The sequence below is a fragment of the Myotis lucifugus genome, unplaced genomic scaffold, assembly GCF_000147115.1.
Source record: "Myotis lucifugus unplaced genomic scaffold, Myoluc2.0 scaffold_85, whole genome shotgun sequence".
NCBI classification, from domain to species: Eukaryota; Metazoa; Chordata; class Mammalia; order Chiroptera; family Vespertilionidae; genus Myotis; species Myotis lucifugus.
In genome coordinates, this window is record NW_005871133.1 from 3,920,650 (window position 1) to 3,935,501 (window position 14,852).

Below are 14,852 nucleotides of genomic sequence, written 5' to 3' on the forward strand. Positions count from 1 at the left end.
GGAATTCCAATTCCCAGGCTGGGCAGCCTAATTCCTGCCGCCGGTACCGGCCCATCCGAGAGACTGCCGCGGGCAGAGCAAAAACTCGAGCGTCAGCTCCTTCCTTCGCGGGTTCATGACCGCGGGCTCTGCCCCGCAGCCTACGCCAGTTCACGCTGCATCCGCTGCCGGGCGGCCTCCGGACACCGCCAAGGCCCCCGAGGGAAGGCAGGCAGCAAGGGCAGGCGCGGCAGTGCCCCCGGCGGAGCCCGCGACCCCGGCCCGCAGCCCGCAGCCCGCTGGCACCATGCTGCCCGCGCGCTGCGCCCGCCTGCTCACGCCCCACTTGCTGCTCGTGTTGGTGCAGTTGTCCCCGGCTCGCGGCCACCGCACCACCGGCCCCCGGGTAAGTGCGCCCCCAGTCGCGCGCCTACCTGCCGAGGGAGACGAAGGTCGCTCGCTCTCATCCTCGGGGGGCGGGGGCGGGGGGAGGGGGAAAGAGGAAGGGAGGTGTCAGACCTTGTCTCCCCCCGCCCGCCCCCCCCCCCCAGTCTCCCGAGGGCTTCTTGGCGAAGTTGCTGAAATAAAAATTTCTCCCATTGTCTGTCCCCCACCCCCAATCCTTTCTTGCAGCAGCGACTCTGCCTACCCCCGGAACCCCAACTGTCACTCATGGGTTTTCTTCACAGATCTCTTCTCCCAGGGCATTTTGCTCCAAGACCCTTCGGGGTGCCTCCTGGGTCCCAGAGGCTCGCTCCTCGCGCCAGTAGGGCTGCCCTGTGGTCTCACGCTGCGCCCGCTCCCGCTCCCGGAGCGCTGGCCTTCTTGGCAGGCGGCGGGGGGCAGCTCTGCCTCCAGAGTTTTAGGTTACCCGAGAGCCACACAAGGACCTTGTGTTGTTTTAAAAAGCGATCGCTGCTCGTAAAACCCACAGCAGATAATTTTAATGCTCCCTCCTGCTGGGCACAGCCCTGGAGGAGGCTAGAGGTGGGGGGTGGGGGGGCGGAGGGCGGGCTGTGGCGAGGTGGTGGAAAGGAGGTGCGCAGCGTGCAAGGGTCTCTTCCCCTGGCTTGGGGCTGGGAGCCTGGACTCCTTGTTGAACCTTGGTCTGATTGGAGATTCTGAACGATGTGAAACGTGCCAATTCTGTGCACAGGACAGGCTGTACAGGGCATTGTAAACTCTCCTGGAACCGACAGCATTGTGTTCATTTTTGGTCTAGATTATTGCCCCCCACCTCCACCCCCCCCCCAAATTGGTCTAATGAAGAATTCCACTGCCTTAAAAAGTACTATTAAACCACCTCGTTGTTCATTTGGACCAAACAATCGGTCAAATTGTATTTAGACAACCTCTGGCCAAGAATTAGCGTATGCCAGGCCGGTGGCCTCTCGGGGTAGCTGCTTGCCTCCATTGACATCTTGGGAGTCCGTGAAGTAGCTAGGACCTTTGTGAAAACAAGGCTGGCTCCTTAATCCATGTGTGCTTTCCTGGATCTCCGTGGGCCTAGCCTCGTTACCACCTGTTCAGGTCGCAGGTTCTCTATTCATAGCTCTTGCTATATGAGAATCGTCTTTATAGCTGTCGTGTGGAGAGCAAAAGCCTTGCAAAGTTTGACGAGCTTTAATGACTGCCCAGATGCTGGCTGATTGCACCCGAGCCGGGCTATCACCGTGAGATCAGATTTGCAGCCACTTAGGAAAGAAAAGTGTTTGTCCCCGTGTTGGGCCGGCCCTTGCTTTTATGACCAGATGTGCAACAGCAGCAGTTAAAGTGCCGCAGATTAGATCCAGGGCGTGTCATAAATCCTCGACAGCAGGCATTTCCAAAGCTGGGGCAAGTAAGGGCTCCGGGAGTGACTTTTATGGATGCAGTTGAGGATGCCTTTTAAATGAAGCTGCTTGGTTTGATATTAGGACCCGCAGCTCTTAAACGCTGAGGTCAGGAGAGCCACGGCGTTCCCTCCAATAATTAGGAACAGTCGAGAAAGAGATGCAGACCAGAGCACCCCGACTGAAATCTGGATGCCCGCCCACATGAGGGGCCTGGAGACAAATGGTGGGGGGCTTATTTGCTGCTGGGCATGTCTCGCGTCTTAAGCCATATGGCTCTCCTTCCCTGACTCCTGAAATCGGAGGAAGCAACTTTTAGGGGAAAGCTAGGGTATTGGTTAGGGTTCCCTCCAACTTCTTTACTTTTTAATTCGATAGAAGTGAGACGACATAAATAGGAACTGTGAATACGTTTGTGTGTGTCCCACCTGCATCTCCCCCCACGTCCCCCCCACACGTGTGTGTTTAGAAAGTACCCAGGGGAAGCTGCTGTCTTGAGCATGTGGCTACCTGAGTGCATTTATAGGCAACAATAGGCTACCACTTATGAATGCTTGGGCTACGGATTTCCAGGATCGCTTATGCTTATAACAGTTTGCACGTGAAACCCAGGGAGGCCAAACGGCTTGCTTGAAACACCCACCATGCATTTGCAGCTCTGGGAGCCGAAGCACAGTTTACATGGATTTACAGGTTGTGTGCTTGCCACACCACCAAGCAGCTGCAGGGAGTGCTTGTCAAACTGGGGCTGCCGTCACTGTTAAAGGAAGAGAGAGCTCAACGAGAAAATACTGAGCCCAGATGCATCAGGCGAGTCTGTAAGGGAGGGTTAGTAATAATACTTTTGGATGTTTGTGTCGCTAAAGGGTGCTGCCTTTGAGTTTGCACCTATTGCAAAGACTACACTTCTCATGTGGCTCCTTGGTGGCCTCTGAAGTGTGGCTCTGAGGGCGAGTGGCAGTGTCATGGGAGGAGCAGAAACATCTGGCGTGTTGCAGTGTTCCCTTGGGCACCCCTCGGACTCTTCTGTTAATCTTTTGAGTGACAGAAGCTTAGGGATTGGCATCTTTTGCAGCTGGCTTTCTAGGAAACCGAGAGCATGCCCTTTTGGTTTAACTTTATCTGGCTCACTAATTGAGCTCCCCTGAGGCCCAGACCCCAATCCTTGCCCCCCTATTCGCTTCCTGCCTTCATAAAATTCCTGACAGTTGTTTGACGCTGGAAACCAGCAGCGATCAGGTATCAGATTGGAGGCTATTATGTAGGAAGCACCTGAGTGTTTGGTCTCTCAGCTCTGAGCAGCATGGATACCTGGGACATGGTTAGGATCCTTATAATTACCAAGGAGGCAGCCATTTCTTTAATCCTGTACAATTTACTGAAAATGTTTTACAGGGAGGATGGGATGGGGGTGGAGGGAGAGCCTCCCCAAGGCCAATGGATGGTCAGGCCAAGCTAGCTGCCTGTCTTTGTCTAATCCTCTGTCTGTCCTTGAAAGTTGGGAGCTGAGTGAGGGCAGGAATTGTGCCCATCTTGTCTGTTGGTGTATCCCCAGAGCTCAGCACAAGGGACTGACTTTGTAGGTGTTTGTGGAATGAACAAGTAAATGCGTGTTTCATAGTAACCTGTGGGTACCACTTTTTTGGTGGTGGAGGCAGGAAATAGATTTAAGAAGTTTGAGAAATATGAGAAAATGGGAAGGTCCAGAAGTCTGAGTAAGACCGAGTAAGACATTTAAAAAAATAGTTTTAGGTCTATTCTTTATTTGTCCTGCCTCTTGTTGCTTACTTGGTTCATCCTGCAAAACCCAGCTCCAACGTCACTCTCTCGGAACCTCCCTACTGGTTAGAATCATCACGCTCACCTCCTAACAACTATATCTGGTGCTCGTGTGTTCTAACTTTTGCTAGTCCTTCTACCGTGAGCATCTTGAAACCGGGCCAGCATCTGCATCTTTTTAGCACTAACCGGCCCCTTCGGCACTTCATGCATGGTCCTGTCTTGTTAAATGAACAAGCTCGAAAACCCTTGAGGGCAGAATAGAGATCTTATTGGTCACACTGCAAAGCATTCTGTAAATATTTATTGCAACGAATTGGACTGTGCAGTGATTTCCAAGCTGGACCCCCTGCTCTCATTTGAACCTGAAATTGGTTACGTACAAGTGATTTCTTTTCTCATTTTTAGACCTTTGTTCTTTGTTTAAAAGTAAGAGTGTGTGTTGGTTATGGAAGGTTTAGGGGAGGAGAGCAAGCAAACTTGGATGGGAAACAGGCATTAGCTCCACCCTAAACCTTTATTTTATTTTTTTTTTACCTTGCCTTTGCCAAATGTGAAGCAGCTTCTAGACAGTTCCCTTCCCTTTGACTAGCCTGCCTCATGTCAGGATCAGGGTGGGTCCTTGTGTCCGCACAGATGTCTCTCTGCTGTCTGTGTGCCTGACACGAGGCCTTCTTTTCCACATGGGGGATTTATCCGAGATGCTACTCAGGTGTTAGGTCAAGAACTTGGTTTAAGCATTCTGATAGATCTGCCATGTGTAATTTAAAGAAACAAAATTGAGGAGGACAGGAGGAGGAAACAATCATCTCAGAAACTCTAGGAAGTGCAATCAAATGGAAAACACTTTGATATTGTCTCATTACCTCTGAAAATTGAACATGTACATTTCTATGGCCCAGCGATTCCACTCCTAGGTATGTATGCCCAAGAGAAACTCATGCCCAAAATACCAGGAGCCTGGAAAGAATCCAGATGCCCCTCAGTTGGCAAATGAATAAACTGTGATGTATTCACATGATGTAGAATTAAGCTCAGTGGCATGCAAAAATACAGACGAATCTTGGTAATATGATATTAAGTAAAAGAAATGTACTGAAAGATGCAGCACAGCAACTTTTATAAAGTTACAAATACCTGAAATGAAAGGATAACATGTTTAGGAATACATATAGCTGCAATAGAACCACATAAAAAAAGCAAGGTAATGATGAGCACAGGATTTAGGAGGAAGTAAGGGTGAGACAGGGAATAGATTGGAGGGGGGACATGACCAGTTGGTTGGTGTAAGTACTTTACTTCTTTTCATGGCGGGGGTGGGGGGTGGTGGTGGTGGTGAGTTTGAAGGTATTTGTTCATTAGTAAAGATCTAATAGCTGATTAAATAAAAAATAAAAGTGGGCCCTGCATGTACCCATGTTGAGTGTGTCATGAGCCAAAAATTATAATTAAATTCTTTGCACTTCAGGTCAAACAAAAATTCCCTAAATAGGAACTCCTTTCTTGCCTCTTGCTCCCTCCACCCGCTCTCCAGATGTGCATGTGGCCCCACCTAAAACACCACCTTGGGGAGTGATTATTGGCTTTGTTTTAATTCTTGGCCAGTTAGACCCAGAGCAGGCCCAGGCCCTGGCATAAATGTCTACACCAGCTGGCCAAAGGGCTCATGTAAAGCTGAGCTGGCTGCGGGCAATCTTCCCTCTCCCTTGCTCAGGGGAATCAGCCTGGACATCTGAGCGCCCAGCCCTGCCGAGTAGAAAAGTTCACTAGCTGAGGCCTGGGTCAGAAGCCTTATTTGCCAGTGGGGGTGGGGGAGGCGATTTCTGGTTTGATGCCTGTCTTCATTCCGGCCTCCTCCTCACCCCCCTTTGCAGAGGCTGGGGGAGGAGGCACGGCCCTGCTTAGCAGGTACAGGGCACCCTTTCTCTCCCAACCACATAGAGATCTATTGTTTAAGCAGCCAAGTTCCTGGCATTGCTGGTGGTGGAGGGGGATGTCCATGCGGAGCGCCCCCTCCTTCAGCGTTTGTCACTGCGGAGCTGTTTGGGAGAGGACAAGGGTTGAGTTGCGGATGAGAAATCGATCGGACCTGCTTGTGAGGCCTGCCAGACAGGGTTAGCATTGTACACACTGCACAGATCCCGAGTTCCCCAGGAGGTAGGAGGATTGGGTCTCCACGAACACTTCCAACAGCCCCGTGAAGACCCCAAAGCAACATTGGTCATTATCGCAATTAATTGGATTTCCCTTTGCAACTGACATCATTCTCAAATGAATGCCTAGATCACAATTAATCTTACCTTTGGCAGACCGCTAAGCTTGATAGGTGAGGCGCTCTGTGCACTTCCCGGATGTTCCCTGGGTGGATTTCAGCCTCCTTTTATTGGAGCCAGCATGGGGCAACCTCTACAGAGCAGAAAAGGCCCCTCATCCTCTCCCACCACCAGAGAGGACCAGGAATGAACCAGGTTCCAGGAGGCAATGTGTCAGGGGCTGTGAAACCTGACAGATAGTCTACAAATGTGAGTTTTTAAGGCTATCCCCCTTAAAAACCATCTTACACTCCAGTGTCGATCTGATGACTATAACTACTTTCTATAAGGGCTTTTTTTTTTCTCTCTAGTATTGACAGAGGAGAAAAAATACACCCACTTCCCAAACTGGTTTCTTTTTAGGAATAGATAAGCATCTCTAGACACTGCTGGGAGTTTTAAATATTTGTGTGTGTGTGTGTGTGTGTGTGTGTGTATCTATTTGTCGTGCATCTGTTCTTGAAAAATTCTGCAAAGCCTCTGGGGAGAGGACACAAAAGTAGATAGTAAGTAAGAGGGTGAGGTGGAGAGTGTTATGAAGGGACATGATCACCCGTCAGGCACACAGTGTCACTCACCTGCTCAGAAACACTGCCACGAGACCTTTTTGCCAGGATGGAAATGCTCTATATCTGCACGTGTGGCTATTGAAGTTTTAAATATGGTTAGCACAACTGAAGAACTGGAATTGTAATTCATTTAAATTTAAATGTTAATAGCTCCATGTGGCTAGTTGCTATCTCATTGGACAGGGCTGGTCTCTGACCAGCGTGCCCAGGCTTACTTCCCAAAGAACATCCAATCCCCGCACGCCCCAGACTTCGGCTAAACTGAACCTTGTTGCATTTCCTGATCTTTCTTCCTTCCCCATCTCTGTCAAAATTCTGCCCTTCATTTGAAAGGCTCAAATGGCTCCACACAGCCCTCCCAGCCTCCCCGCAGGCAGATTCACCCTGTGCTCGCTTACTCCTAGAGCTATGTGAGTCCCTGTCTGGTCTGCCCCGTAATCCAGCCGATCAAAGGTAGGAGGGTAGTGGGGCAGCCTCGGTGCACAGCTGTGGAGGCACACAGACCCAAAGTGAGTCTGGCTCTGCCACGGTGAACCTGGGCTGGTAATTTAACCTTTTGGGTCCTTGGTTCTCCGATTTGCCCACTGGAGGTCACAGCATTTACATTCCAGAGTGGTGGGAAGAACGAAGTGGGGTGTCTTAGCTTCCCATTCCTAGTCCTCTTGTAACAAATACCACAAACAAGACACAAAAAGGAGCGTTTTCAATGAACAGGGTTCAACGGGTTAAGTAGTCAGCAGAGCTGAGTTCCTTTCTGGAAGCTTTAGGGGAAAATCTGTTTTCTTGCCTTTTCCAGTTTCTAGAAACTGCCTGCATTCCTGAGCTCACAGGCCCTTTCACCTTCAAAGCCCCAGAGCCAGTCCCTTCGTTCTCCTGCTGCATCTCGGTGGTTCCGACTCCTCTGGCTCTCCTTTCCTCATTTAAGGGCTCTGTGATCCATTACATTGGGCCCAACGAGAGAGTCCAGACTGGTTTCCTATCTGAAGGTTAGTTGATTAGCAACCTTAATTCCTCCAAGTAACACAGCAGTATTAGGATTAGGACCTGGGCATCACTGGGGGCCATTGCTCTGCCTCCCCCCCCCCATTAAGGGTCTAGTACAGTACCTGGCTCATAGAAGGTGCTTGATAAATGGGGGGTCATTATTATGACCGGTATCTATTGGTTTCTTTCCTTTCAGAGTGGGAGTCTCTTACTGGTGGAGTTGTTTAATTTTCTTTATAGACTCCATCCTGCCCAAGAACAGGTGCTTAGTAAATGTTTATTGAATAATAGAATTTTCAATAAATGCAGATTGTTTCTTTCCTTGTAAAAAAATATTGAACAGTAAAAGAAGTAAAATGCAAGCCACAATATTTAATTCTCTTTGTGTAAAAAAAAAAAAAGTTGGTTGTTGTATAGAAAAATCGGATGTTCCATTCCTGAGATGTGTCTTAGTAATTATTAAAATAATTTTGTTTACAATGAGCATTGTTTAATCTTAGAGGAAAGTAACACAGACTAAGTTGTGCATGATTTTTTTAAAAAAGCTCTACACCTGTCTCAGTCCATCCTGGTCCGCAGGTCGCCCTGGGATTGAGTCGACATAGTTGGCCTGTGTTCACATTGGGCTGATTTTTAGGGTTAGTAACTGTTAGTACCAGGCCTCCTACTGATTTTCAGGATACTTTGAACTCAGTCTGCTTTAAAGGAGAGTTTTCAATTTACCTCAGCAGGACATAATTGTAAAAAAATGTATTTATTGCTGCTCGTGGGAATATAAATTAGTACAATCACTTTGTAGAACTACAGTTGAAGCTGCACACATTCTTTGACTTTGTAATTCCAGTCCCATATATACACCCTAGAGAAATGCACTTAAATGTATAACAAGAGCCCTGGCTGGTGTGGCCCAGTTAGTCAAGTGTTGTCTAGTGCGCTGAAAGATCACCAGTTCAATTCCTGGTCAGGGCACATACTCAAGGTTGCGGGTTCAATCCCCAATTAGGGTGCATGTGGGAGGCAACTGATCAATATTTCTCTCTCACATTCTCACATTGATGTTTTGTTCTCTCTCTCTCTCTCTCTCAAAACAATCAATAAAAACATATTAAAACATAAATATGTACCAAGAGACATGTTTAAGGACCTTCACAGCAGCATTTTTGATAGTAGTAAAAAAATTAGAAACTGGCTAAATACTAATCAACAGGAAACTAGAAATATATGTTATGGTATATTCACATAATGGAATATTACTCAGCACTCTAAATGACTAATCTAAAGCTATACTTATTATGAATAAATTTTATAATAAAATCTGGAATGAAAAAAGACAAATTGTAGAAGGAAATATACATTATGCTGCTATTTATGTAAAGGTTGAAAGCATGCATAAACTATCTATTGTTTAGGGGTGCATACATATGTAAAATTTGTGAGAAAATTAAGAGTAGTGTTAACTGAAGATCAGAGTTGTGAGGGCAGGAGGGAGAGAAACATATTGCTTGGCAATGCTTTATGTCTCTAAAGTGTGTACATGGATTTTAAAATTCCTTTTTGTATGTATCCATAATATATCATACAGTTTTCCATAAAAAATAAAAATGTATCGATCACAACAAAGTTTTAAGAGTAAATAATGAAAGTGATGCTTCTGGAAGGGGTCCTCTGCTCTGTGCTGCTCATTATGATTTTCCTTTCCCTGCAGCACAGGTACAGGGACCTTTAGCCACACTTTGACCTTCCCTGCAAGTGCTGTCACCTCCCTCCTGCCCTCCTGAAGCCCTGAGGCCAGGCTCCCCCACCAGCTCAGGGCCAGGTGCACGGAGGCTCCCTTCCCCACCTCTGCCTTATGGTGCGTGCGTCCGTTCCTCTCTGCTGCCCCGGCTTCTTCTGCTCTTCACATTGGACTGGCTCTTTCTGGATGACAAGGGATGAGGTCGATTATTCTCTCAGATTTATTGGCCATTAGTTAGGGTTGGCGAATAAAAATACGGATGTAGGCTTGCCTAGATTATAAGTTGGGTAAGTTGGAATGTCATTGAATAATGTAAATTTTGCATGATCTAATGTAAAATAATGTAATTTGCATAAATTTGAATTTAGATAAGCAACAAATAATGTTTCAGTGTAAGTATGGCCCAAATAAGAAGTTATTTGTTATTATCTGAAATTATTTGTTATTTATGTGAAGCGTAAACTTAACTGGGTATCCTGTATCGTACCTGCCCATCCTACATTAGTCATTAGTGCTTGTTCTCTTGGGAATCATCTGGACAGGTATTTTGCTAATTTTTAAAATAAGGTTGGTAGCTTTCCCCCCCTTACCTTACTGTCTGACATGGAAGAGTGTGCTTTTTAAAAAAAATATTAAGAATATTAATCTGTTTTTCTGTCATGTTTGGCAAATGCCTTTCATTATGAAAAGACAATGGTTTTAATCTGCTAAATTTATACCTTTATGTAGCTAATCTATTGTTGTGGTTTCTATCTTTGGTGTCAAGATGAAAAAGGTCTTTCTAGTCTAAGATTATAGAAATTATAATAATTTGGATTCCTCTTAATGTTTGGGTATTTTCATTTAAAAAAGCCTTTTCTTTATTATGAAAACTTTCAAATATACACAAAAAAGGAGAGAATAGTGTGATGAATTCCATGAACCCTCACCCAGTTTCAACAATGAAAAACTCCAGGCCAATCTCATTTCTTCCACCCATCCCCCTCGTCCTCCACTTAGATTACTTTGAAGCAAATCCAGACATTGTATTTTTTTCCTTTTTATTGAATTCATTGGGGTCACACTGGTTAACAAAATTATACAGGCTTCAGGTGCACAATTCTACAGCACACCATCCATACACGGCATTGTGCGTTCACCACCCCAAGTCAAGTCTGCATCCATCAACATTTATTCTCCCCGTACCCTCCTCCACTTCCTTCCCAGACATTGTGTTTTATCATCAGTAAATATTTTCATACATATCTCTAAAAGATGATGACTCACAAAAACTCTAACTATAATACTATATCACAACCAAAGAATATTAACAATAATTCATTCTTTCATATAATATAATTCAATCAACATTCAGATTGCCCTGCTTATCGCTCAGATAAGCTTTTCTGTTCATTTGAATCAAGATCCAAATAAGGTCCACACTTATCTGTATCTTAAATCTCTTTTAACCTATGAGTTTCCCTCCACCTCCTTTTTACTTTGTAATGGATTTGTTGAGTAAACAGGTTGTTCTAGGGTTTTCCACACTAGATTTCACTGACTGCCTTTCCGTGGTGTTGTGTGACATGTTCCTGTGTCCTTTATATTTCCTATAAAATGATAGATCTGGAGGCTGGATCAGATATGGATTTGATATATTTTTGGCAAGTGTATTTCATGGGAGTTGGTAGGTACTTCCATCAGGAGGCACATAACATTGGCGATATTAGCCCTATGATGATCACTTTGGCACCTATTAATTTGTAGGAGTTTAGGTTTTTAAAAAAGTAGACGGAAAAAGGCTTTCAACTTTTGTGTGGCATTTCCGTATTTCTGGTCTTTGGTGTTATCGTGGAGGGGGAGAGGCTTAGGTGCCAACATTGCCCTCTTAGCAGTGGCCTTGGGGTGGGGAAGCTGAGTGTGACTGCAGAGCTGTGAGTGAGAAGCTCTGCTGGAGTTCTTGGTTGGTGGCCAAGGAAGGGGAGTCTCCTTGGTGTTGGGTGCCAGCAGTGAAAGCATGAGGGAGCTGGTTTTACTCTAGTGCGAATCAGTAGGCCTTTAAAGTGTAACTGTAGATCAGCTTTGTGTGTGATCTTTGGCATGTGTACAACACTTGGGAATGTATATTCTAAGAAACAGTTGCCAAATTTTGAAGTGGCTTACCCATTGGCTCAAGTAATAATAGAAGGTACAGATACCTGGTGGGTTTCAGGATTGGTTTGATTCAGCAGCTTAATGGCGCCTTCAAAACATTCAGTGAGTGGCTATCTCTTCCCTTTGCCCTTTGCAGTATGTGTTTATCAGAAGACTAGGTTTTCTTTTTTTTATTTTTTTATTTTTTTTATTAAATCTTTATTGTTCAGATTATTACATTTGTTCCTCTTTTTTCCCCCCCATAACTCCCCTCCTTCCAGCTCCCACCCCACCCTCCGCCCACTGTCCTCATCCATAGGTGCACAATTATTGTCCAGTCTCTTCCCGCATCTCCCACACCCCTTTTCCCCCCAGAATAGTCAGTCCATTCCCTTTCTATGTCCCTGATTCTATTATAATCACCAGTTCATTCTTTACATCAGGTTATTTATTCACTTGATTCTTAGATTCATTTGTTGATAGATGCATATTTGTTGTTCATAATTTGTATCTTTACCTTTTTCTTCTTCTTCCTCTTCTTAAAGGATACCTTTCAGCATTTCATATAATACTGGTTTGGTGGTGATGAACTCCTTTAGCTTTTCCTTATCTGTGAAGCTCTTTATCTGACCTTCAATTCTGAATGATAGCTTTGCTGGATAAAGTAATCTTGGTTGTAGGTTCTTGCTATTCATCACTTTGAATATTTCTTGCCACTCCCTTCTGGCCTGCAAAGTTTCTGTTGAGAAATCAGCTGACAGTCGTATGGGTATTCCCTTGTAGGTAACTGAGTTTCTTTCTCTTGCTGCTTTTAAGATTCTCTCTTTGTCTTTTGCTCTTGGCATTTTAATTATGATGTGTCTTGGTGTGGTCCTCTTTGGATTCCTTTTGTTTGGGGTTCTCTGCGCTTCCTGGACTTGGAAGTCTATTTCTTTCACCAGGTGGGGGAAGTTTTCTGTCATTATTTCTTCAAATAGGTTTTCAATATCTTGCTCTCTCTCATCTTCTGGTACCCCTATAATTCTGATGTTGGTACGTTTGAAGCTGTCCCAGAGGCTCCTTACACTATCTTCGTATTTTTGGGTTCTTTTTTCATTTTGCTTTTCTGGTTGGGTGTTTCTCGCTTCTTCACATTTTAAATCTTTGACTTGATTCTTGCGCTCCTCTGGTCTGCTGTTGGGAGTCTGTATAATATTCTTTATTTCAGTCAGTGTATGCTTACTTTCTAGTCGGTCCTTTATCACACCATCGAGGGTCTCATTAGATTTCCTGTACATCTCATCAAGTTTATCGACAGACTCCAGAAGCCTCTTGAGAGACCTCAAAAGTGTGGTTCTGAACTCAATATCCTCCCTTGATAGTTTTGTCCTTTTTCTTTGTCTCCGCATTTTTTACGCTTTCTTGGTACACCCCCTAGTGGTCTTTGTGCGCAGTCTTGTTGTAGTTAAGCCTTGATTGTTGTAGTTAATACTAGAGGGATTTGACCTCCAGGCCGACTGGCTGTGGTAATCAGCTGTGCCTGCAGTGGAAGAACTTGTGTCCTCTAGGGAGGTGCTAATCTAGCCTTTGCCTGAGGCTATCCGGCAAATGCCTCTGTGCAGGGCTTGGGCGGGGCGGGTCCCACGGGATTAACAGGGCAGAGGAGGGAGCAGTTATGGCCGCTCTCAGTCCGTCCCCAGGGGCTCTGCCTCTCTGTCCCAGCAACCGCTGCAGACCTTGGAGGGACCGTAGCCAGACAGTCCTGCTTCTCCCGTTTGAGTCTGGGTCCCTAGAGACTCGCCCGGATCTGGAGCTCAGAGTCTGAGGCTCCCTCCGGATTGAAACAGACAACCACGCCCTCAGCCACCAGCCCGCGCCGCGCGCACTCCGCACCTTAGTATTTTACTTCAGCACTGCGCCTCCTCTGATTCTCGGTTCCTCCTAGTTGTAGAACTTCCACTCAGCCAGCCTTCCTGTGGCTCTGGATGATGTCCGTTCTGTCTTTTAGTTGTATTTTTGAAGTGGTTGTTCGAGGCAGCAAACTCCGGCGTTAACCTATGCCGCCATCTTGGTTTCTCAGAAGACTAGGTTTTCAATGTGGCAGAATCACTGCAATGGTTCCAAGCATCATAGCTAAACATCACAATTTCTAGAAGACGGCCAAGAGAATTAGCTTTCAATAGTCTTTTCCTACATGCTCTCAGAAAACTTTGATTCTTAGCTTATTTATATACATTGGGTCAAATGCCTATTCTTTTAATCAATCCCTTTGGCCAGGAGAGTGCCATGCTGTGTGACCTAGGCCTAGATTCCGTAGACCATTCACTGTGGCAGGGAAGGAGATAGGGTGCCCAGTTCTGGAGCTGGGGGTCAGGTTATTCCTCCTCCTCCCTCCTGACCACATGGCTGTAAAAGGTGGAAGGGAGGCTGGGGCAACCAGCCCAGTGTCGTTCTGGGATGTGGGATCTGTAGCATTGGTACACCAGCAGAATGGTGGGTGGGATGCTTGGTGAGAAGTGTATTTGCTGGACATTGATAGCCAGAACCCAGAAAGGGAGATATGTTCCTGTGTGATCAGTTCTTCCATCTATTAAAGGTAGACTAATTCCAATTGACTACCAGCACAGACTTGGAGTTCCAAGATTAGAAGCTGATTGGAAAAAGGGAATGTAGGAAGAATTTTGACACTTTCAGAGTAGGATAAATAGGCCTATGAAGATGATTCCAGAAGATCCCCCAAATGAGGAGAGCATGTTATATAGACCCACAGCTGAAAGAAATCTCATGATGCCTTCACTGAATACATGAGGTAAGGACTGTCCAAAGTCCACATAACAACAAGCCACAGTGGAGAGCCAGAGTTAAAATGAAGATCTGCACTTCAATTGCTCTGTCCATGACTTTTCCACTCACAGATGCCCTGGAGAACTTGGCAAAGTTGCACAAGGTTAGCCAAGGGGAGGAAATACCTTGAACTCTAGTGAAGGATTATATTTCTGAGTTGCCTTTGGCTAATCCACCAATTTACAGCGGTTGAAACCAAAGCAAGCAGCCAGAGATATAGTTTGAAGTGGAGGTGGATCTTGACATGAAGATTCTTAAGGCTCGTCAATAGCAATGCAATCAGTGCAGATGTCCACAGAGTCACATGGCAAATGGCCCGGAGCACAGGGGGCATGTTTCATGGTTGGCACAATATATTCTTGGGAGGCCTTTTAAAACCATGCCCCGATTGAGGGTTGAAATGGAAACCCTTTTTATTTGTTGATGAGTGTCTGACAGTACCCAGGGCCTTCCCTCTATGGATACTTCCTTCCTGCCTTTCTGGCAGTGACTTCAGAAAACCTTAGAGCAAATTCATAGCTGCCCTGGCTCAGGCAGTCTGAAGTCAGGGGCTGAACAGAGGACAAGGTGTATCACTTCCATCCGTCTCATCTTCACCTTGGCTTTGAGGGCCTGCACCCTCTCCTGGGAGTGTGTTATTATACTTTCTTCTCCCATCAAGGTAGAGGCTGAGAAAAAGACTAGGCCCACAGCCTGGACTCCATCTATTGTGGATTCTTACTTTTGT

The 14,852-nt window shown here is 45.9% G+C and overlaps 1 protein-coding gene across 7 annotated transcripts in view; it reads left to right on the top strand.

Annotated features, from left to right (window-relative positions):
* Positions 1–206: 206 nt before the first annotated feature.
* The window catches only part of SMOC1 (SPARC related modular calcium binding 1), a 137,606-nt gene continuing 122,960 nt past the window's right edge, over positions 207–14,852 (top strand). For all 7 annotated transcript variants that reach the window (XM_014457833.2, XM_023755875.1, XM_023755876.1 and 4 more), the window contains exon 1: positions 207–385. In XM_014457833.2, the coding sequence (XP_014313319.1) occupies positions 287–385 (99 nt within the window). In that variant the 5' untranslated portion in view covers positions 207–286. The remainder of the gene's footprint in view (positions 386–14,852) is intronic.